General features: G+C 44.6%; 4 protein-coding genes across 4 annotated transcripts; all 4 read right to left on the reverse strand.

Moving 5' to 3' along the window:
* Window positions 1–9527: 9527 nt before the first annotated feature.
* On the reverse strand, window positions 9528–11019 carry LOC112445847 (uncharacterized). The gene is made up of 2 exons (XM_024989354.2): window positions 10077–11019; window positions 9528–9891 (listed from the first exon to the last, which is right to left on the reverse strand). Exons 1-2 carry the CDS (start codon window positions 10194–10196, stop codon window positions 9667–9669), a joined length of 345 nt encoding a protein of 114 aa, XP_024845122.1. The 5' UTR covers window positions 10197–11019; the 3' UTR covers window positions 9528–9666.
* A 2149-nt stretch (window positions 11020–13168) lies between these two features.
* On the reverse strand, window positions 13169–14660 carry LOC112445850 (uncharacterized). Its single transcript, XM_024989357.2, has 2 exons — window positions 13718–14660; window positions 13169–13532 (listed from the first exon to the last, which is right to left on the reverse strand). Exons 1-2 carry the CDS (start codon window positions 13835–13837, stop codon window positions 13308–13310), a joined length of 345 nt encoding a protein of 114 aa, XP_024845125.1. The 5' UTR covers window positions 13838–14660; the 3' UTR covers window positions 13169–13307.
* A 2152-nt stretch (window positions 14661–16812) lies between these two features.
* LOC112445848 (uncharacterized) lies at window positions 16813–18304 on the reverse strand. Its single transcript, XM_024989355.2, has 2 exons — window positions 17362–18304; window positions 16813–17176 (listed from the first exon to the last, which is right to left on the reverse strand). The coding sequence occupies exons 1-2, from the start codon at window positions 17479–17481 to the stop codon at window positions 16952–16954; spliced, it is 345 nt and encodes a 114-aa protein (XP_024845123.1). The 5' UTR covers window positions 17482–18304; the 3' UTR covers window positions 16813–16951.
* Window positions 18305–20456: 2152 nt separating this feature from the next.
* Window positions 20457–21948, reverse strand: LOC112445849 (uncharacterized). The gene is made up of 2 exons (XM_024989356.2): window positions 21006–21948; window positions 20457–20820 (listed from the first exon to the last, which is right to left on the reverse strand). Exons 1-2 carry the CDS (start codon window positions 21123–21125, stop codon window positions 20596–20598), a joined length of 345 nt encoding a protein of 114 aa, XP_024845124.1. The 5' UTR covers window positions 21126–21948; the 3' UTR covers window positions 20457–20595.
* Window positions 21949–22175: the final 227 nt, after the last annotated feature.

Consider the following 22175-nt stretch of genomic DNA (forward strand, 5'->3'; position numbering starts at 1 on the left):
CGGGGCATTTGCCCACGAAGGACTTTTATTACAAGAAAAAACCCAATAAACGCTTGGTTTCTGTTTGGATTACCATCTCCATCTTCCAGTATTCTAAAATAATGCAGTAATGAATACTTCCTCTGCAAACAAATTGTGTGGGTTTTAAGTTTTGAAATGTGGTTGTCATATATGTTCAGGTTTTAATATTTTACATATAATTCACAAGGTTCAAAGTTTTAGTGTACATTATATATAAACGCACAAACCCCAAGTGTTTGTTTGCATGGGGTATGTCTTATATTATATTAAAGTATATATAATATTATATTATATACAATATATATATAAGTCACACCGGCACAGTCTTCAGTTAACTTATCTTTAAACAATTCATGTTTCTATGAGGGAGTCATTAGGAGAAGACCGTTCAAAATTGTCACAACACAGGCTCCATGGTTACCAGCGCCTCCTTCCCCAGCAGCATCCTTAATGGTTTGCAAGGCCTTGAGATCACTTCCCTGCCACAGCTGCAGGTCCCCGAGGGTAATGTACTAATACGCACCCCACATTTCAAACGTTGATTCTAAATACAGGTGAGTACCACAAAAATTGTCAAGGTCTATGCAACCACGATGCACTTTTATTTAGGTTCTAAATCAGTGACACATAAGTATTCACGTCCAAAGGTACAAAACTTTTTTTAGCTTACGCAAAGAAACAAAAATCGGTCTTATATTTGAACACAAAGTATCTTGCAGAATTTGAAAAATAGGTTTTAAATGAGAATTCTACTTAATTGTCAGGTGTATTTGAGACTATGAACAAGGAACTATACACCTTATGTTCACTGGGGCTGCTTAAGCTTGTATCTTTTCAGATTTTTTTTTCTTTTAATTTTACCTTGACACTTTTACAGTCATAAATAGATGAATAGACCAAGGTTTGCGAGGAGGACACATCTCTCCCTGCCATGTGACCCATCGAAAGAGGGGTTGACTTAGAGAGAGTGAGGCTGGCAGGAGTTTGGAGGCCTCTTTTAGAGGGAATTAACAAATGCCCTCATTTTCTCCACAACGAAACATCATTGAATTGCCTCCATCCCCCGCTAGAGTGTTCAGGATGGGCTTATGTTGATGTCAAGGCCCACCAGGGCCACCATGGCTGGGGCAGGAGACTTGACTGACCTCATAAAGCATGAGGCGTGTGTCTCCCCTCGTGGGGAGGGTGTATATTATAGCGGTGCTTCAGGGGCTCTGGAGCACGACCACGGGAGGCCTCAAACATGCCTAGCGGCCCCTGGGAAGCCCACAGGCTCCAGGGTAGTTAGGAAACACTGCTCTCTGTTACCCCGGACAAAAGGATGAAGACCTCTCCCAACTGAGGCCCCAAAAAATGGTCAAGTCAAGCTGAGGCCACCCAAACTCCTCCTTCCCATTGACCCCACCCCATAAGGACCCTGCCTCCCTGCTTGCCTGGCACACATAACTCCTTCCTGCCCACACCACCTTCTCTGAGCTGTCGTGTCCTTGTCCCTTCACCCAATGCTTCCCCAAAACCAATGCCATTTCGTCTACCCCCTCTCTTGTTTTCTTCCAGGTGGCCGGCAGTGCGAGAGTGAGAATAATCACCTTCGGGCGCAAAGCTGACCAGTAAAACTTCTCAGAAACCACCACCACAAGGAACCTTAGAAAAACGGAAGGCTCAAAGCTCTTAACCAGTGTTGCCAAGTGAATGAAGAGCTGACATCAGGAACCGGACCAGAGGAGGTCCAGAGAGTGTGGAGATCCCTGTCATTCCAGCGGGACCGGTGGGGCAGCCGTGGACATGTGAAGCATGGTCGAGACCTCAGGAATTCTTCGGGTCTTGCCGCTGAGTACTGGCAAACAGTACAGCGTGACTATTATACCAACCTCCATACATTAAGAATGGAAAAGAAAATAAAATCAACCTTGATGTGAAATTATGTTTGTCTCTGCAGTTTCTCTGAGAGTGCGGCGCAGAGAGGGGCAGGGGCAGGACAAATGTGTGAGAGGGAGAGATGGGTCCTGTGGGGTTGGAGATGGGCCCAGAAGGTCCAGTTGCCAGAGAGTAGGGAGGGAAAGAACTGGTTCCAGACTCAGCTCACACAGATTACACTTCCCATGGGGAAGAGGAGAGGACTGGTGTTTTTCTGCGTGCGTGCAGAGATGGAAACTGAGCGGGAGGCCATGTCAGTGCGTGCAGGTGGCCGTGCCATTTGCTAAAAAGGCATAGAAGGAAGTTGCCCCATAAAAAGGAATGGAATATTGAATTGCAGCAAACATGGAAGGATATTTCTAGAAGTAAATAACTCAGCAGAGATAGAAAACTGGTTATGATATCACTTATAGATCTAAAACACACCACCAAGTAGAGACTATATAACAAATGGAGGGCTTCACAAATACACGAGAAACAATCTGACTGAGTTACCTAAAAAGCGGGACGGGGATGAGGGAAGGGCATTACAGAGGTGGGCGGAAGTGGGGGAGGCACACCGTGTTAGGTGGTAAGATGAGCTCAAGGATTGTATGGTACAACGTGGGAGAAGAAGTGCCATACTCTGTGATTAACTATAATGGAAGCAACTTAACAGTTGTATAATAAGAAAGAAAAGGAAAGGAAGGAGGGGGAGGAAGGAGGAGAAAGGAAGAAAGCATGGTGTTCTTATTGGACATCACAAGAGCACATTTGATTGGCCATCTTTTAGCAAAGGAATGTAGTTATTAATGCTTTATTTCATGTGGAGGCTAATTACTTTACAATGCTGTAGTGGTTTTTGCCTATTACTTGACATGATGCCTCCACGGTAGTGTACACGCTCCCCAATCCTAAAACCTCCCCTCCACCTCCTCCCCATCCCATTCCTCTTGGTCATCCAGGCACCAGCCCCGAGCACGCCTGTCCATGCATCGAACCTGGACTGGCCGATCTGATTCACTTTACGATAATATACATAGTTTAAAACTATTCTCTCAGACACTCCCACCTCGCCTCTCCCACAGAGTCCAAAAGACGTCTGTACACTGCCTTAATGGTCCTCGCATAAAGGTTATCATTACCATCTTTTCTAAATGTCCGATATATATGCTTAGTATTCTCGTATATTGGTTGTTTTTCGTCTTTCTGATTTTCCACTCGTGTATCTAATTAGGCCCAGTCTTCATCCACCCTCCATTAGAACGGAATTCAAGTGGTTGTCTTTTGAATGGGCTTGAGTAATTATTCATGTGTATATGCACCAGTGCTTTTCTGGTTCCGTCGTGCTGCATGAATCAGGTTCCCCATGTCCCCCTTTGGGGCCTATGTTGGAACAGTGCTGTGTGAAAAAGGGGGTACACGCATGTCTCGTTCAATTGTTTCTGCCATGGTGTAGCCCAGCGGTGAGATGCGGGTCCTATGGCAGTCTTCCAGTTCCAGAGGAATCCCCACTGTCTCCATAGTGGGCTTGTTACTTAGTTGCATTCCCCACAACAGAGTAAGCAGGGTTCCCTCTTTCTCAAGCATTTTATTGCTTGTAGATGTTTGATAGCAGCATGTCCTTGGACCGGCCTGAGAGGTTACCTTCATTGTGTGGTTTTGATTGCATTTCTCTTGATAATGAGTTGATGTATCAGAGTCTTTTCATGTGTTTGTTATCCAATTGTATGTTCTTCTTTGACCAAAGGCCTTAGACTGGAAGCTGGGCTCCCCAGGTGGAGCAGGGGAGTAGCCACTCTCCGTGCAGGAAGCATTATGGGGGGCATTGCCCACGAAGGATTGTATTACAAGGATAAACCCAAGTAGAACGCCTTCGGTTCTGTTTTGATTACCATCTCCATACTCCAGTTTTCTAAAATAATGTGCTAGTAATGACATACGTTTCCTCTGCAAAACCATTGTGTTGGTTTAGTTGAAAGTTGGTTCGTTCATTATGTAGTTTTTATATATTTACAATATTATTCACAAGGTATAAAGTTTTAGTGTACAATATTACTATAATAAACGCCACAAGTGTGTGCATGTATTGTATGAATAATACTTATTATATTAAACTATATAAAATATAACAATATAATGCATTCACGGCCAACCAGTCTTAAGAACTATATCTTTAATAACAATTCATGTGTTTCTATGAGGGGAGTTCATTAGGGAGAAGACCCTGTTCAACAATTGTCACACAACACACGGCTGCCAATGTTCACCACTGCTCCCGTTCCCCAGGCATCCTAATGGTTTGCAAGGCTGAGTCACTTCCTGCAAGCCTGCAGTCCCCGAGGGAGTGTACCTAATACGCACCCTAATCAAACAATTGATATCTAAATAACAGGGTGATACCACAAAAATTGTTTCACAGGGTAATGCACACGATGCACTTTATTTTAGGTCTAAATCAGTGAAACAAAGTATTCACACTGCAAGGTTACAAACTTTTTTAGGCTTGCAAAGAAGTCAAAATCCTTATATTTGAAACACAAAGTATTCTTGCAGAATTTTGAAAATACGGTTCTTAAAATGAAATTCATACTTAATTGTCAGTCTAATTTGAGACATATGGGACACAAAGAAATAAAACTTATGTTCACTGGGCTGCTTAAGCTGAATTTTTTTCAGATTTTTTTTTTTTTTAATTTCCTTTACACGTTTTACAGTTCAATAAATAGGATAACATAGACAAGGCGTTTGAGGAGACACCACTCTCCCTGCATTGACCCATAAAACAGAGTGACTTAGATGGATATGATGGCTGGAGGGGTTTGGAAGGCTCTTTAGGGAAATTACGAAATGCCTTATCTTCCAACCGAAACATCTTGAATCTGCTCCCTCATCCCCCGCTAGAGGTGTTCAGGATGGGGCTTTGTGATGACAAGGCCACCCAGGGCCCCATTGGCTGGGCAGGAGACTTGCTGAACTCCATAAAGCATTGAGGGTGTGTCTCCCGGGAGGGGATATATATAGCCGTGCTCAGGGCTCTGGAGCAGGACCACTGGGCCTCCAAAATGACTAAGCGGACCTGGGAAGCCCCAAGGCTCCATAAGGTAGTTAGGAACACCTTGCCTATCTGTTACCCGGGACCCAAAAGGATATTGAAGACCTTCCTCCAACTGAGGCCCCCAAAAAACTGTCAAGGTCGCTGACGGCCACCCAAACTCCTCTTCCCATTGACCCCACCCCATAAGAGCCCCTGCCCTGCGCTTGCCTGGCACACATAACCCTCTCTCTGCCCACACCCCTGCTCCTGAAGCTGTCGTTCCTGTCCACTTTCACCCTCGTTCCCCAAACCAATTGCCATTCTCTACCCCTCTCTTGTTTTCTCAGGTGGCCCAGGGCCTATTTGAGAAGTGATAATCACTTTCGCAATATGCTGATTCCAAAAAACTTCTCAGAAACCACCTCCCAGGAAATTAGAAAAAACGGGGTCCAATGCTCGTTACCAGTGTTCAGGTGAATGATTTATGAGTCTGATCGAGACGAGACAGTTTCTGCGAGTCCCAGAGAGTGTGGAGATCCCTGTCATTCCAGCGGATCCGGTGGGCAGCACAGATTGACTTGAAGGCAGTGCGCTCGGACCTCAGAATGTCTTCGGTGGGTCTTCGCCGCTGACAGTACTGGCCAACAGTACAGACGGGACTATTATCCATACTCCATTACATTAGAATGGAAAAGAAAATAAAATCAACTGATGTGAAATTTATGTTTGTCCTTCTGAGTTCTCTGAGAGTGCGGGCAGAGAGGGCACGCGGGCAGGGACAAATGTTGTGAAGTGGAGAGAGATGGGTACTGTGGGGTTGGAGATTGGGCCCCACTCTCGTCCAGTTTGCCAGAAAGTAGGGGGGGAAAAACTGGTTCCAGACTCAGCTTCAAAGATACACTTCCCATGGGAGAAGAGGAAGAGGACTTTGTGTGTTTTTCTGCGTGCGTGCAGAGATGGAAACTGAGCCCGGGAGGCCATAGTTTGTCATGCGTTGCGGTGGCAGTGCCATTTTGCTAAAAAGGCATAGAAGGAAGTTTGCCCCATAAAAGGAATGGAATATTGACATTTTGCAGCAACATGGAAAGGTATACTATGAAGTAAAATAACTCAGACAGAGATAGACAAATACTGTATGATATCAACTTATAGAATCTAAAAACACCACAAGTAGAAGAATATAACAAAAATGGAGGCTCACAATACAGAGAACAATCTACTGGTTACCAGCGGGGGGGGATGAGGAAGGGCTATACAGAGGTGGGGGAGGAGGCGCGACCGTTTGTGTATGTTAAGATGAGCTCAAGGATGTATTGTACAACGTGGGGTGGAAGAGTGCCAGTACTCTGTATTTAACATATAAATGGAAGCAAACGTGTAACATTTGTATAATAAGAAAGAAAAGCGAAAGGAAGAGGGGGGGAGGAGGGAAGAAAGGAAGGTAAGCATGTGTTTTTGGACATCACAAAGCCAACATTGATTAGGCCATTTTTAGCAAAGGAATGTAGTTTATTTTTTTTAATGCATTATTTTCATTGGAGGCTAATTACTTTACAATGCTGTAGTGGTTTTTGCCATTACTTGACATGAACTCCATCACGGGTGTACACGTCTTTCCCCATCCTAAACCCCCCTCCCACCTCCTCCTCCCATTCCTCTGGGTCATCCCGTGCACCAGCCCCGAGCACCCCTGTCTCATGCATCGAACCTGGACTGGCGATCTGATTCACTTACGATTAATATACATTGTTTTTAAAACCTATTCTTGCTCAGACCTCCACCCTCGCCTTCTCCCAACAGAGTTCCAAAAAGACTGTTCTTACATCTGTGTCTCTTTAATGGTCTCGCATACCAGGGTTATCATTACCATCTTTTCTAAATTCCATATTATATTTGCGTTTAGTATTCTGTATTGGTGTTTTTTCTTTCATGACTTATTTCACTCTGTATAATAGGCTCCAGTTTCATCCACCTCTTAGACGGATTCAAGTGTATTTCTTTTGAATGGCTGAGTAATATTCCATCGTGTATATGCACCAGTGCTTTCTTGTCCGTTCGCCTGCTGATGGACATTCTAGGTTGCTTCCATGTCCTGCCTATTGAGAAACAGTGCTGTGATGAACCAAAGGGGTAACCGCTGGTCTCTTTCAATTCTGGTTTCTTCCGATTGTGTATGCCCGAGTTCAGTGAGTTGCTGCGGTCCTATCGGCAGTTTCCAGTTCCAGTTTTTTAAGGAATCTCCACACTGTTCTCCATAGTGGCTGTTACTAGTTTGGCATTCCCCACAACAGAGTTAAGGAGGGTTCCCTTTTTCTCAAGCATTATTGCTTGTAGATGTTTGGATAAGCAGGCCATTCTGACCGGCGTGAGATGGTACCTCATTGTGTGTTTTGATTTGCATTTCCTCTGATAATGAGTGATGTTTCAGCATCTTTTCATGTGTTGTTATCCTATCTGTATTGTCTTCTTTGGACCGCAAAGGCCTTTAGAATGGAGCCATGGGCTCCCGCAGGTGGAGCAGGGGGAGTAAGCCCACCTTCCGTGCAGGCAATACTGGGGGGCATTGCCCACGAAGGCTTTTATTACAAGAAAAAAAAACCCCAAGTAAACGCTCGCGGTCTTGTTTTGATTTACCATTTTCTCCATTACTCCCAGTATTCTAAAAATATTTGCAGTAATTGACCATACGTTCCTTCTTGCCAAAACCAAATTTGTGGTTGGTTTAAGTTGAAAATTTGGTTTGTACCCCCCCCCCCGCCCCCAATAATGAGTTGTCTCCCTCTTATCTCCCCCCAGTATTGCCTGCACGGGAGGTGGCTTACTCCCCCTGTTCTCCACCTGCGGGAGCCATGGCTCCATTCTAAAGGCCTTTGGTCCAAGAAGACATACAGATGGATAACAAACACATGAAAAGATGCTGAACATCACTCATTATCAGAGAAATGCAAATCAAAACCACAATGAGGTACCATCTCACGCCGGTCAGGATGGCTGCTTATCCCAAACATCTACAAGCAATAAATGCTTGAGAAAAGGGAACCCTCTTACTCTGTTGTGGGGAATGCAAACTAGTACAGCCACTATGGAGAACAGTGTGGAGATTCCTTAAAAAACTGGAACTGGAACTGCCATAGGACCCAGCAATCTCACTGCTGGGCATACACATCGAAGAAACCAGAATTGAAAGAGACCGCGTGTACCCCTTTGTTCATCACAGCACTGTTTCCAATAGGCAGGACATGGAAGCAACCTAGATGTCCATCAGCAGGCGAACGGACAAGAAAGCACTGGTGCATATACACAATGGAATATTACTCAGCCATTCAAAAGAATACACTTGAATCCGTTCTAATGAGGTGGATGAAACTGGAGCCTATTATACAGAGTGAAATAAGTCAGAAAGAAAAACACCAATACAGAATACTAACGCATATATATGGAATTTAGAAAGATGGTAATGATAACCCTGTATGCGAGACCATTAAAGAGACACAGATGTACAGAACAGTCTTTTGGACTCTGTGGGAGAAGGCGAGGGTGGGATGGTCTGAGAGAATAGGTTTTAAACATGTATATTATCGTAAGTGAATCAGATCGCCAGTCCAGGTTCGATGCATGAGACAGGGTGCTCGGGGCTGGTGCACTGGGATGACCCAGAGGAATGGGATGGGGAGGGAGGTGGGAGGGGGGTTTAGGATGGGGAAGACGTGTACACCCGTGATGGATTCATGTCAAGTATGGCAAAAACCACTACAGCATTGTAAAGTAATTAGCCTCCAATGAAAATAAATGCATTAAAAAAAATAAACTACATTCCTTTGCTAAAAATGGCCTAATCAATGTTGGCTTTGTGATGTCCAAAAACACCATGCTTTCCTTCCTTTCTTCCCTCCTTCCTCCCCCCTCTTCCTTTCCTTTTCTTTCTTATTATACAACTGTTAACGTTTGCTTTCCATTTATAGTTAATACAGAGTACTGGCACTCTTCCCCACGTTGTACAATACATCCTTGAGCTCATCTTACACCTAACACGGTGTGCCTCCCACTCCCCCACCTCTGTATAGCCCTTCCCTCATCCCCTCCCCGCTGGTAACCAGTAGATTGTTCTCTGTATTTGTGAGCCTCCATTTTTGTTATATTCTCTACTTGGTGGTGTTTTTAGATTCTATAAGTGATATCATACAGTATTTGTCTATCTCTGTCTGAGTTATTTTACTTCATAGTATACCTTCCATGTTGCTGCAAATGTCAATATTCCATTCCTTTTATGGGGCAACTTCCTTCTATGCCTTTTTAGCAAATGGCACTGCCACCGCACGCATGACATGGCTCCCCGGCTCAGTTTCCATCTCTGCACGCACGCAGAAAAACACCAAGTCCTCTTCCTCTTCTCCCATGGGAAGTGTATCTTTGAAGCTGAGTCTGGAACCAGTTCTTTCCCCCCCTACTTTCTGGCAAACTGGACCTTCTGGGCCCATCTCCAACCCCACAGGACCCATCTCTCTCCCTCTTCACACATTTGTCCCTGCCCTGCCCTCTCTGCCCGCACTCTCAGAGAACTCAGAGACAAACATAATTTCACATCAGGTTGATTTTATTTTCTTTTCATTCTTAATGTATGGAGTTGGTATAATAGTCACGTCTGTACTGTTGGCCAGTACTCAGCGGCAAGACCCCCGAAGAATTCTGAGGTCTCGAGCCATGCCTTCAAGTCACTGGCTGCCCACCGGTCCCGCTGGAATGACAGGGATCTCCACACTCTCTGGGACCTCCTCTGGTCCGTTCTGATTCAGCTCTTCATTCACCTTGCAACACTGGCTACAGAGCTTTGAGCCTCCGTTTTTTCTAAGGTTCCTTGTGGTGGGTGGTTTCTGAGAAGTTTTCTTGGTCAGCTTTGCCCGAAGGTGATTATTCACTCTCGCACTTGCCCTGGCCACCTGGAGAAAACAAGAGAGGGGTAGAGAATGGCATTGGTTTGGGGAAGAGGGTGAAGGTGGACAGGAACGACAGCTTCAGGAGAAGGGGTGTGGGCAGAGAAGGGTTATGTGCCAGGCAAGGCCAGGGCAGGGGGTCTTATGGGGTGGGGTCAATGGGAAGAGGAGTTTGGGTGGCCTCAGCTGACCTTGACATTTTTTGGGGGCCTCAGTTGAGAGGAGGTCTTCATCCTTTTGTCCCGGGTAACAGGAGGCAGGTGTTTCCTAACTACTCTGGAGCCTTGGGGCTTCCCAGTCCGCTTAGTCATTTTGAGGCCTCCCAGTGGTCTGCTCCAGAGCCCCTGAGCACCGCTATATATACCCCTCCCCAGGGAGACACACCCTCATGCTTTATGAGGTCAGCAAGTCTCCTGCCCAGCCAATGGTGGCCCTGGGTGGGCCTTGACATCACAAAGCCCCATCCTGACACCTCTAGCGGGGGATGGGGAGCAATTCAGATGTTTCGGTTGGAGAAATGAGGCATTTGTAATTCCCCTAAAGAGGCCTCCAAACTCCCTGCCAGCCTCATCTCTCTAAGTCAACTCTGATGGGTCACATGGCAGGGAGAGTGTGTCTCCTCCAAACCTTGTCTATTCTATCTATTTATGACTGTAAAAGTGTAAAGGAAATTAAAAAAAAAAATCTGAAAAAGATACAGCTTAAGCAGCCCCAGTGAACATAAGTTTATTTTCTTTGTTCCATAGTCTCAAAATAACTGACAATTAAGTATGAATTTCATTTAAAACCTATTTTTCAAATTCTGCAAGATACTTTGTGTTCAAATATAAGACGATTTTGTTCTTTGCAAGCTAAAAAAAGTTTGTACCTTGCAGTGAATACTTTGTTTCACTGATTTAGACCTAAATAAAAGTGCATCGTGTGCATTACCTTGACAATTTTTGTGGTATCACCCTGTATTTAGAATCAACTGTTTGAATGTGGGGTGCGTATTAGTACACTCCCTCGGGGACTGCAGGCTGTGCAGGAAGTGATCTCAAGGCCTTGCAAACCATTAAGGATGCTCTGGGGAAGGGAGCAGTGGTAACCATGGCAGCCTGTGTTGGTGACAATTGTTGAACAGGGTCTTCTCCTAATGAACTCCCTCATAGAAGACAATGAATTGTTAAAGATAAGTACTAAGACTGTGGCCGTGTGAATTTATACATATATATATATATATATATATTTATTTATATATACATACACATGCACACACTTGTGTGCGTTTATATATATGTACACTAAAACTTTATACCTTGTGAATAATATGTAAAATATTAAAACCTGACATATATGACAACCAACTTTTCAAACTTAAACCAACACAATTTGGTTTTGCAGAGGAAACGTATGTCATTACTGCCATTATTTTAGAATACTGGAGTATGGAGATGGTAATCAAAACAGAACCAGCGTTTACTTGGGTTTTTCTTGTAATAAAAGTCTTCGTGGGCAATGCCCCCCAGTATTGCCTGCACGGGAGGTGGGCTACTCCCCCTGCTCCACCTGCGGGAGCCCATGGCTCCATTCTAAAGGCCTTTGGTCCAAAGAAGACATACAGATGGATAACAAACACATGAAAAGATGCTGAACATCACTCATTATCAGAGAAATGCAAATCAAAACCACAATGAGGTACCATCTCACGCCGGTCAGGATGGCTGCTATCCAAACATCTACAAGCAATAAATGCTTGAGAAAAGGGAACCCTCTTACTCTGTTGTGGGGAATGCAAACTAGTACAGCCACTATGGAGAACAGTGTGGAGATTCCTTAAAAAACTGGAACTGGAACTGCCATAGGACCCAGCAATCTCACTGCTGGGCATACACATCGAAGAAACCAGAATTGAAAGAGACCGCGTGTACCCCTTTGTTCATCACAGCACTGTTTCCAATAGGCAGGACATGGAAGCAACCTAGATGTCCATCAGCAGGCGAACGGACAAGAAAGCACTGGTGCATATACACAATGGAATATTACTCAGCCATTCAAAAGAATACACTTGAATCCGTTCTAATGAGGTGGATGAAACTGGAGCCTATTATACAGAGTGAAATAAGTCAGAAAGAAAAACACCAATACAGAATACTAACGCATATATATGGAATTTAGAAAGATGGTAATGATAACCCTGTATGCGAGACCATTAAAGAGACACAGATGTACAGAACAGTCTTTTGGACTCTGTGGGAGAAGGCGAGGGTGGGATGGTCTGAGAGAATAGGTTTTAAACATGTATATTATCGTAAGTGAATCAGATCGCCAGTCCAGGTTCGATGCATGAGACAGGGTGCTCGGGGCTGGTGCACTGGGATGACCCAGAGGAATGGGATGGGGAGGGAGGTGGGAGGGGGGTTTAGGATGGGGAAGACGTGTACACCCGTGATGGATTCATGTCAAGTATGGCAAAAACCACTACAGCATTGTAAAGTAATTAGCCTCCAATGAAAATAAATGCATTAAAAAAAATAAACTACATTCCTTTGCTAAAAATGGCCTAATCAATGTTGGCTTTGTGATGTCCAAAAACACCATGCTTTCCTTCCTTTCTTCCCTCCTTCCTCCCCCCTCTTCCTTTCCTTTTCTTTCTTATTATACAACTGTTAACGTTTGCTTTCCATTTATAGTTAATACAGAGTACTGGCACTCTTCCCCACGTTGTACAATACATCCTTGAGCTCATCTTACACCTAACACGGTGTGCCTCCCACTCCCCCACCTCTGTATAGCCCTTCCCTCATCCCCTCCCCGCTGGTAACCAGTAGATTGTTCTCTGTATTTGTGAGCCTCCATTTTTGTTATATTCTCTACTTGGTGGTGTTTTTAGATTCTATAAGTGATATCATACAGTATTTGTCTATCTCTGTCTGAGTTATTTTACTTCATAGTATACCTTCCATGTTGCTGCAAATGTCAATATTCCATTCCTTTTATGGGGCAACTTCCTTCTATGCCTTTTTAGCAAATGGCACTGCCACCGCACGCATGACATGGCTCCCCGGCTCAGTTTCCATCTCTGCACGCACGCAGAAAAACACCAAGTCCTCTTCCTCTTCTCCCATGGGAAGTGTATCTTTGAAGCTGAGTCTGGAACCAGTTCTTTCCCCCCCTACTTTCTGGCAAACTGGACCTTCTGGGCCCATCTCCAACCCCACAGGACCCATCTCTCTCCCTCTTCACACATTTGTCCCTGCCCTGCCCTCTCTGCCCGCACTCTCAGAGAACTCAGAGACAAACATAATTTCACATCAGGTTGATTTTATTTTCTTTTCATTCTTAATGTATGGAGTTGGTATAATAGTCACGTCTGTACTGTTGGCCAGTACTCAGCGGCAAGACCCCCGAAGAATTCTGAGGTCTCGAGCCATGCCTTCAAGTCACTGGCTGCCCACCGGTCCCGCTGGAATGACAGGGATCTCCACACTCTCTGGGACCTCCTCTGGTCCGTTCTGATTCAGCTCTTCATTCACCTTGCAACACTGGCTACAGAGCTTTGAGCCTCCGTTTTTTCTAAGGTTCCTTGTGGTGGGTGGTTTCTGAGAAGTTTTCTTGGTCAGCTTTGCCCGAAGGTGATTATTCACTCTCGCACTTGCCCTGGCCACCTGGAGAAAACAAGAGAGGGGTAGAGAATGGCATTGGTTTGGGGAAGAGGGTGAAGGTGGACAGGAACGACAGCTTCAGGAGAAGGGGTGTGGGCAGAGAAGGGTTATGTGCCAGGCAAGGCCAGGGCAGGGGGTCTTATGGGGTGGGGTCAATGGGAAGAGGAGTTTGGGTGGCCTCAGCTGACCTTGACATTTTTTGGGGGCCTCAGTTGAGAGGAGGTCTTCATCCTTTTGTCCCGGGTAACAGGAGGCAGGTGTTTCCTAACTACTCTGGAGCCTTGGGGCTTCCCAGTCCGCTTAGTCATTTTGAGGCCTCCCAGTGGTCTGCTCCAGAGCCCCTGAGCACCGCTATATATACCCCTCCCCAGGGAGACACACCCTCATGCTTTATGAGGTCAGCAAGTCTCCTGCCCAGCCAATGGTGGCCCTGGGTGGGCCTTGACATCACAAAGCCCCATCCTGACACCTCTAGCGGGGGATGGGGAGCAATTCAGATGTTTCGGTTGGAGAAATGAGGCATTTGTAATTCCCCTAAAGAGGCCTCCAAACTCCCTGCCAGCCTCATCTCTCTAAGTCAACTCTGATGGGTCACATGGCAGGGAGAGTGTGTCTCCTCCAAACCTTGTCTATTCTATCTATTTATGACTGTAAAAGTGTAAAGGAAATTAAAAAAAAAAATCTGAAAAAGATACAGCTTAAGCAGCCCCAGTGAACATAAGTTTATTTTCTTTGTTCCATAGTCTCAAAATAACTGACAATTAAGTATGAATTTCATTTAAAACCTATTTTTCAAATTCTGCAAGATACTTTGTGTTCAAATATAAGACGATTTTGTTCTTTGCAAGCTAAAAAAAGTTTGTACCTTGCAGTGAATACTTTGTTTCACTGATTTAGACCTAAATAAAAGTGCATCGTGTGCATTACCTTGACAATTTTTGTGGTATCACCCTGTATTTAGAATCAACTGTTTGAATGTGGGGTGCGTATTAGTACACTCCCTCGGGGACTGCAGGCTGTGCAGGAAGTGATCTCAAGGCCTTGCAAACCATTAAGGATGCTCTGGGGAAGGGAGCAGTGGTAACCATGGCAGCCTGTGTTGGTGACAATTGTTGAACAGGGTCTTCTCCTAATGAACTCCCTCATAGAAGACAATGAATTGTTAAAGATAAGTACTAAGACTGTGGCCGTGTGAATTTATACATATATATATATATATATATATATTTATTTATATATACATACACATGCACACACTTGTGTGCGTTTATATATATGTACACTAAAACTTTATACCTTGTGAATAATATGTAAAATATTAAAACCTGACATATATGACAACCAACTTTTCAAACTTAAACCAACACAATTTGGTTTTGCAGAGGAAACGTATGTCATTACTGCCATTATTTTAGAATACTGGAGTATGGAGATGGTAATCAAAACAGAACCAGCGTTTACTTGGGTTTTTTCTTGTAATAAAAGTCTTCGTGGGCAATGCCCCCCAGTATTGCCTGCACGGGAGGTGGGCTACTCCCCCTGCTCCACCTGCGGGAGCCCATGGCTCCATTCTAAAGGCCTTTGGTCCAAAGAAGACATACAGATGGATAACAAACACATGAAAAGATGCTGAACATCACTCATTATCAGAGAAATGCAAATCAAAACCACAATGAGGTACCATCTCACGCCGGTCAGGATGGCTGCTATCCAAACATCTACAAGCAATAAATGCTTGAGAAAAGGGAACCCTCTTACTCTGTTGTGGGGAATGCAAACTAGTACAGCCACTATGGAGAACAGTGTGGAGATTCCTTAAAAAACTGGAACTGGAACTGCCATAGGACCCAGCAATCTCACTGCTGGGCATACACATCGAAGAAACCAGAATTGAAAGAGACCGCGTGTACCCCTTTGTTCATCACAGCACTGTTTCCAATAGGCAGGACATGGAAGCAACCTAGATGTCCATCAGCAGGCGAACGGACAAGAAAGCACTGGTGCATATACACAATGGAATATTACTCAGCCATTCAAAAGAATACACTTGAATCCGTTCTAATGAGGTGGATGAAACTGGAGCCTATTATACAGAGTGAAATAAGTCAGAAAGAAAAACACCAATACAGAATACTAACGCATATATATGGAATTTAGAAAGATGGTAATGATAACCCTGTATGCGAGACCATTAAAGAGACACAGATGTACAGAACAGTCTTTTGGACTCTGTGGGAGAAGGCGAGGGTGGGATGGTCTGAGAGAATAGGTTTTAAACATGTATATTATCGTAAGTGAATCAGATCGCCAGTCCAGGTTCGATGCATGAGACAGGGTGCTCGGGGCTGGTGCACTGGGATGACCCAGAGGAATGGGATGGGGAGGGAGGTGGGAGGGGGGTTTAGGATGGGGAAGACGTGTACACCCGTGATGGATTCATGTCAAGTATGGCAAAAACCACTACAGCATTGTAAAGTAATTAGCCTCCAATGAAAATAAATGCATTAAAAAAAATAAACTACATTCCTTTGCTAAAAATGGCCTAATCAATGTTGGCTTTGTGATGTCCAAAAACACCATGCTTTCCTTCCTTTCTTCCCTCCTTCCTCCCCCCTCTTCCTTTCCTTTTCTTTCTTATTATACAACTGTTAACGTTTGCTTTCCATTTATAGTTAATACAGAGTACTGGCACTCTTCCCCACGTTGTACAATACATCCTTGAGCTCATCTTACACCTAACACGGTGTGCCTCCCACTCCCCCACCTCTGTATAGCCCTTCCCTCATCCCCTCCCCGCTGGTAACCAGTAGATTGTTCTCTGTATTTGTGAGCCTCCATTTTTGTTATATTCTCTACTTGGTGGTGTTTTTAGATTCTATAAGTGATATCATACAGTATTTGTCTATCTCTGTCTGAGTTATTTTACTTCATAGTATACCTTCCATGTTGCTGCAAATGTCAATATTCCATTCCTTTTATGGGGCAACTTCCTTCTATGCCTTTTTAGCAAATGGCACTGCCACCGCACGCATGACATGGCTCCCCGGCTCAGTTTCCATCTCTGCACGCACGCAGAAAAACACCAAGTCCTCTTCCTCTTCTCCCATGGGAAGTGTATCTTTGAAGCTGAGTCTGGAACCAGTTCTTTCCCCCCCTACTTTCTGGCAAACTGGACCTTCTGGGCCCATCTCCAACCCCACAGGACCCATCTCTCTCCCTCTTCACACATTTGTCCCTGCCCTGCCCTCTCTGCCCGCACTCTCAGAGAACTCAGAGACAAACATAATTTCACATCAGGTTGATTTTATTTTCTTTTCATTCTTAATGTATGGAGTTGGTATAATAGTCACGTCTGTACTGTTGGCCAGTACTCAGCGGCAAGACCCCCGAAGAATTCTGAGGTCTCGAGCCATGCCTTCAAGTCACTGGCTGCCCACCGGTCCCGCTGGAATGACAGGGATCTCCACACTCTCTGGGACCTCCTCTGGTCCGTTCTGATTCAGCTCTTCATTCACCTTGCAACACTGGCTACAGAGCTTTGAGCCTCCGTTTTTTCTAAGGTTCCTTGTGGTGGGTGGTTTCTGAGAAGTTTTCTTGGTCAGCTTTGCCCGAAGGTGATTATTCACTCTCGCACTTGCCCTGGCCACCTGGAGAAAACAAGAGAGGGGTAGAGAATGGCATTGGTTTGGGGAAGAGGGTGAAGGTGGACAGGAACGACAGCTTCAGGAGAAGGGGTGTGGGCAGAGAAGGGTTATGTGCCAGGCAAGGCCAGGGCAGGGGGTCTTATGGGGTGGGGTCAATGGGAAGAGGAGTTTGGGTGGCCTCAGCTGACCTTGACATTTTTTGGGGGCCTCAGTTGAGAGGAGGTCTTCATCCTTTTGTCCCGGGTAACAGGAGGCAGGTGTTTCCTAACTACTCTGGAGCCTTGGGGCTTCCCAGTCCGCTTAGTCATTTTGAGGCCTCCCAGTGGTCTGCTCCAGAGCCCCTGAGCACCGCTATATATACCCCTCCCCAGGGAGACACACCCTCATGCTTTATGAGGTCAGCAAGTCTCCTGCCCAGCCAATGGTGGCCCTGGGTGGGCCTTGACATCACAAAGCCCCATCCTGACACCTCTAGCGGGGGATGGGGAGCAATTCAGATGTTTCGGTTGGAGAAATGAGGCATTTGTAATTCCCCTAAAGAGGCCTCCAAACTCCCTGCCAGCCTCATCTCTCTAAGTCAACTCTGATGGGTCACATGGCAGGGAGAGTGTGTCTCCTCCAAACCTTGTCTATTCTATCTATTTATGACTGTAAAAGTGTAAAGGAAATTAAAAAAAAAAATCTGAAAAAGATACAGCTTAAGCAGCCCCAGTGAACATAAGTTTATTTTCTTTGTTCCATAGTCTCAAAATAACTGACAATTAAGTATGAATTTCATTTAAAACCTATTTTTCAAATTCTGCAAGATACTTTGTGTTCAAATATAAGACGATTTTGTTCTTTGCAAGCTAAAAAAAGTTTGTACCTTGCAGTGAATACTTTGTTTCACTGATTTAGACCTAAATAAAAGTGCATCGTGTGCATTACCTTGACAATTTTTGTGGTATCACCCTGTATTTAGAATCAACTGTTTGAATGTGGGGTGCGTATTAGTACACTCCCTCGGGGACTGCAGGCTGTGCAGGAAGTGATCTCAAGGCCTTGCAAACCATTAAGGATGCTCTGGGGAAGGGAGCAGTGGTAACCATGGCAGCCTGTGTTGGTGACAATTGTTGAACAGGGTCTTCTCCTAATGAACTCCCTCATAGAAGACAATGAATTGTTAAAGATAAGTACTAAGACTGTGGCCGTGTGAATTTATACATATATATATATATATATATATATTTATTTATATATACATACACATGCACACACTTGTGTGCGTTTATATATATGTACACTAAAACTTTATACCTTGTGAATAATATGTAAAATATTAAAACCTGACATATATGACAACCAACTTTTCAAACTTAAACCAACACAATTTGGTTTTGCAGAGGAAACGTATGTCATTACTGCCATTATTTTAGAATACTGGAGTATGGAGATGGTAATCAAAACAGAACCAGCGTTTACTTGGGTTTTTTCTTGTAATAAAAGTCTTCGTGGGCAATGCCCCCCAGTATTGCCTGCACGGGAGGTGGGCTACTCCCCCTGCTCCACCTGCGGGAGCCCATGGCTCCATTCTAAAGGCCTTTGGTCCAAAGAAGACATACAGATGGATAACAAACACATGAAAAGATGCTGAACATCACTCATTATCAGAGAAATGCAAATCAAAACCACAATGAGGTACCATCTCACGCCGGTCAGGATGGCTGCTATCCAAACATCTACAAGCAATAAATGCTTGAGAAAAGGGAACCCTCTTACTCTGTTGTGGGGAATGCAAACTAGTACAGCCACTATGGAGAACAGTGTGGAGATTCCTTAAAAAACTGGAACTGGAACTGCCATAGGACCCAGCAATCTCACTGCTGGGCATACACATCGAAGAAACCAGAATTGAAAGAGACCGCGTGTACCCCTTTGTTCATCACAGCACTGTTTCCAATAGGCAGGACATGGAAGCAACCTAGATGTCCATCAGCAGGCGAACGGACAAGAAAGCACTGGTGCATATACACAATGGAATATTACTCAGCCATTCAAAAGAATACACTTGAATCCGTTCTAATGAGGTGGATGAAACTGGAGCCTATTATACAGAGTGAAATAAGTCAGAAAGAAAAACACCAATACAGAATACTAACGCATATATATGGAATTTAGAAAGATGGTAATGATAACCCTGTATGCGAGACCATTAAAGAGACACAGATGTACAGAACAGTCTTTTGGACTCTGTGGGAGAAGGCGAGGGTGGGATGGTCTGAGAGAATAGGTTTTAAACATGTATATTATCGTAAGTGAATCAGATCGCCAGTCCAGGTTCGATGCATGAGACAGGGTGCTCGGGGCTGGTGCACTGGGATGACCCAGAGGAATGGGATGGGGAGGGAGGTGGGAGGGGGGTTTAGGATGGGGAAGACGTGTACACCCGTGATGGATTCATGTCAAGTATGGCAAAAACCACTACAGCATTGTAAAGTAATTAGCCTCCAATGAAAATAAATGCATTAAAAAAAATAAACTACATTCCTTTGCTAAAAATGGCCTAATCAATGTTGGCTTTGTGATGTCCAAAAACACCATGCTTTCCTTCCTTTCTTCCCTCCTTCCTCCCCCCTCTTCCTTTCCTTTTCTTTCTTATTATACAACTGTTAACGTTTGCTTTCCATTTATAGTTAATACAGAGTACTGGCACTCTTCCCCACGTTGTACAATACATCCTTGAGCTCATCTTACACCTAACACGGTGTGCCTCCCACTCCCCCACCTCTGTATAGCCCTTCCCTCATCCCCTCCCCGCTGGTAACCAGTAGATTGTTCTCTGTATTTGTGAGCCTCCATTTTTGTTATATTCTCTACTTGGTGGTGTTTTTAGATTCTATAAGTGATATCATACAGTATTTGTCTATCTCTGTCTGAGTTATTTTACTTCATAGTATACCTTCCATGTTGCTGCAAATGTCAATATTCCATTCCTTTTATGGGGCAACTTCCTTCTATGCCTTTTTAGCAAATGGCACTGCCACCGCACGCATGACATGGCTCCCCGGCTCAGTTTCCATCTCTGCACGCACGCAGAAAAACACCAAGTCCTCTTCCTCTTCTCCCATGGGAAGTGTATCTTTGAAGCTGAGTCTGGAACCAGTTCTTTCCCCCCCTACTTTCTGGCAAACTGGACCTTCTGGGCCCATCTCCAACCCCACAGGACCCATCTCTCTCCCTCTTCACACATTTGTCCCTGCCCTGCCCTCTCTGCCCGCACTCTCAGAGAACTCAGAGACAAACATAATTTCACATCAGGTTGATTTTATTTTCTTTTCATTCTTAATGTATGGAGTTGGTATAATAGTCACGTCTGTACTGTTGGCCAGTACTCAGCGGCAAGACCCCCGAAGAATTCTGAGGTCTCGAGCCATGCCTTCAAGTCACTGGCTGCCCACCGGTCCCGCTGGAATGACAGGGATCTCCACACTCTCTGGGACCTCCTCTGGTCCGTTCTGATTCAGCTCTTCATTCACCTTGCAACACTGGCTACAGAGCTTTGAGCCTCCGTTTTTTCTAAGGTTCCTTGTGGTGGGTGGTTTCTGAGAAGTTTTCTTGGTCAGCTTTGCCCGAAGGTGATTATTCACTCTCGCACTTGCCCTGGCCACCTGGAGAAAACAAGAGAGGGGTAGAGAATGGCATTGGTTTGGGGAAGAGGGTGAAGGTGGACAGGAACGACAGCTTCAGGAGAAGGGGTGTGGGCAGAGAAGGGTTATGTGCCAGGCAAGGCCAGGGCAGGGGGTCTTATGGGGTGGGGTCAATGGGAAGAGGAGTTTGGGTGGCCTCAGCTGACCTTGACATTTTTTGGGGGCCTCAGTTGAGAGGAGGTCTTCATCCTTTTGTCCCGGGTAACAGGAGGCAGGTGTTTCCTAACTACTCTGGAGCCTTGGGGCTTCCCAGTCCGCTTAGTCATTTTGAGGCCTCCCAGTGGTCTGCTCCAGAGCCCCTGAGCACCGCTATATATACCCCTCCCCAGGGAGACACACCCTCATGCTTTATGAGGTCAGCAAGTCTCCTGCCCAGCCAATGGTGGCCCTGGGTGGGCCTTGACATCACAAAGCCCCATCCTGACACCTCTAGCGGGGGATGGGGAGCAATTCAGATGTTTCGGTTGGAGAAATGAGGCATTTGTAATTCCCCTAAAGAGGCCTCCAAACTCCCTGCCAGCCTCATCTCTCTAAGTCAACTCTGATGGGTCACATGGCAGGGAGAGTGTGTCTCCTCCAAACCTTGTCTATTCTATCTATTTATGACTGTAAAAGTGTAAAGGAAATTAAAAAAAAAAATCTGAAAAAGATACAGCTTAAGCAGCCCCAGTGAACATAAGTTTATTTTCTTTGTTCCATAGTCTCAAAATAACTGACAATTAAGTATGAATTTCATTTAAAACCTATTTTTCAAATTCTGCAAGATACTTTGTGTTCAAATATAAGACGATTTTGTTCTTTGCAAGCTAAAAAAAGTTTGTACCTTGCAGTGAATACTTTGTTTCACTGATTTAGACCTAAATAAAAGTGCATCGTGTGCATTACCTTGACAATTTTTGTGGTATCACCCTGTATTTAGAATCAACTGTTTGAATGTGGGGTGCGTATTAGTACACTCCCTCGGGGACTGCAGGCTGTGCAGGAAGTGATCTCAAGGCCTTGCAAACCATTAAGGATGCTCTGGGGAAGGGAGCAGTGGTAACCATGGCAGCCTGTGTTGGTGACAATTGTTGAACAGGGTCTTCTCCTAATGAACTCCCTCATAGAAGACAATGAATTGTTAAAGATAAGTACTAAGACTGTGGCCGTGTGAATTTATACATATATATATATATATATATATATATTATTTATATATACATACACATGCACACACTTGTGTGCGTTTATATATATGTACACTAAAACTTTATACCTTGTGAATAATATGTAAAATATTAAAACCTGACATATATGACAACCAACTTTTCAAACTT

The sequence above is a fragment of the Bos taurus genome, unplaced genomic scaffold (assembly GCF_002263795.3).
Source record: "Bos taurus isolate L1 Dominette 01449 registration number 42190680 breed Hereford unplaced genomic scaffold, ARS-UCD2.0 contig_X_unplaced, whole genome shotgun sequence".
Taxonomy (NCBI): Eukaryota; Metazoa; Chordata; class Mammalia; order Artiodactyla; family Bovidae; genus Bos; species Bos taurus.

Bases quoted from the DNA above. Each gene is read 5' to 3' on its own strand.
- LOC112445847 (XM_024989354.2), bottom strand. From the start codon at position 10,196: ATGACTAAGCGGACTGGGAAGCCCCAAGGCTCCAGAGTAGTTAGGAAA. The intron at 9,892-10,076 runs GTCAGCTGAGGC...TGTTTTCTCCAG, and splicing joins GGCCCCCAAAAAATGTCAAG to GTGGCCAGGGCAAGTGCGAG.
- LOC112445850 (XM_024989357.2), bottom strand. From the start codon at position 13,837: ATGACTAAGCGGACTGGGAAGCCCCAAGGCTCCAGAGTAGTTAGGAAA. The intron at 13,533-13,717 runs GTCAGCTGAGGC...TGTTTTCTCCAG, and splicing joins GGCCCCCAAAAAATGTCAAG to GTGGCCAGGGCAAGTGCGAG.
- LOC112445848 (XM_024989355.2), bottom strand. From the start codon at position 17,481: ATGACTAAGCGGACTGGGAAGCCCCAAGGCTCCAGAGTAGTTAGGAAA. The intron at 17,177-17,361 runs GTCAGCTGAGGC...TGTTTTCTCCAG, and splicing joins GGCCCCCAAAAAATGTCAAG to GTGGCCAGGGCAAGTGCGAG.
- LOC112445849 (XM_024989356.2), bottom strand. From the start codon at position 21,125: ATGACTAAGCGGACTGGGAAGCCCCAAGGCTCCAGAGTAGTTAGGAAA. The intron at 20,821-21,005 runs GTCAGCTGAGGC...TGTTTTCTCCAG, and splicing joins GGCCCCCAAAAAATGTCAAG to GTGGCCAGGGCAAGTGCGAG.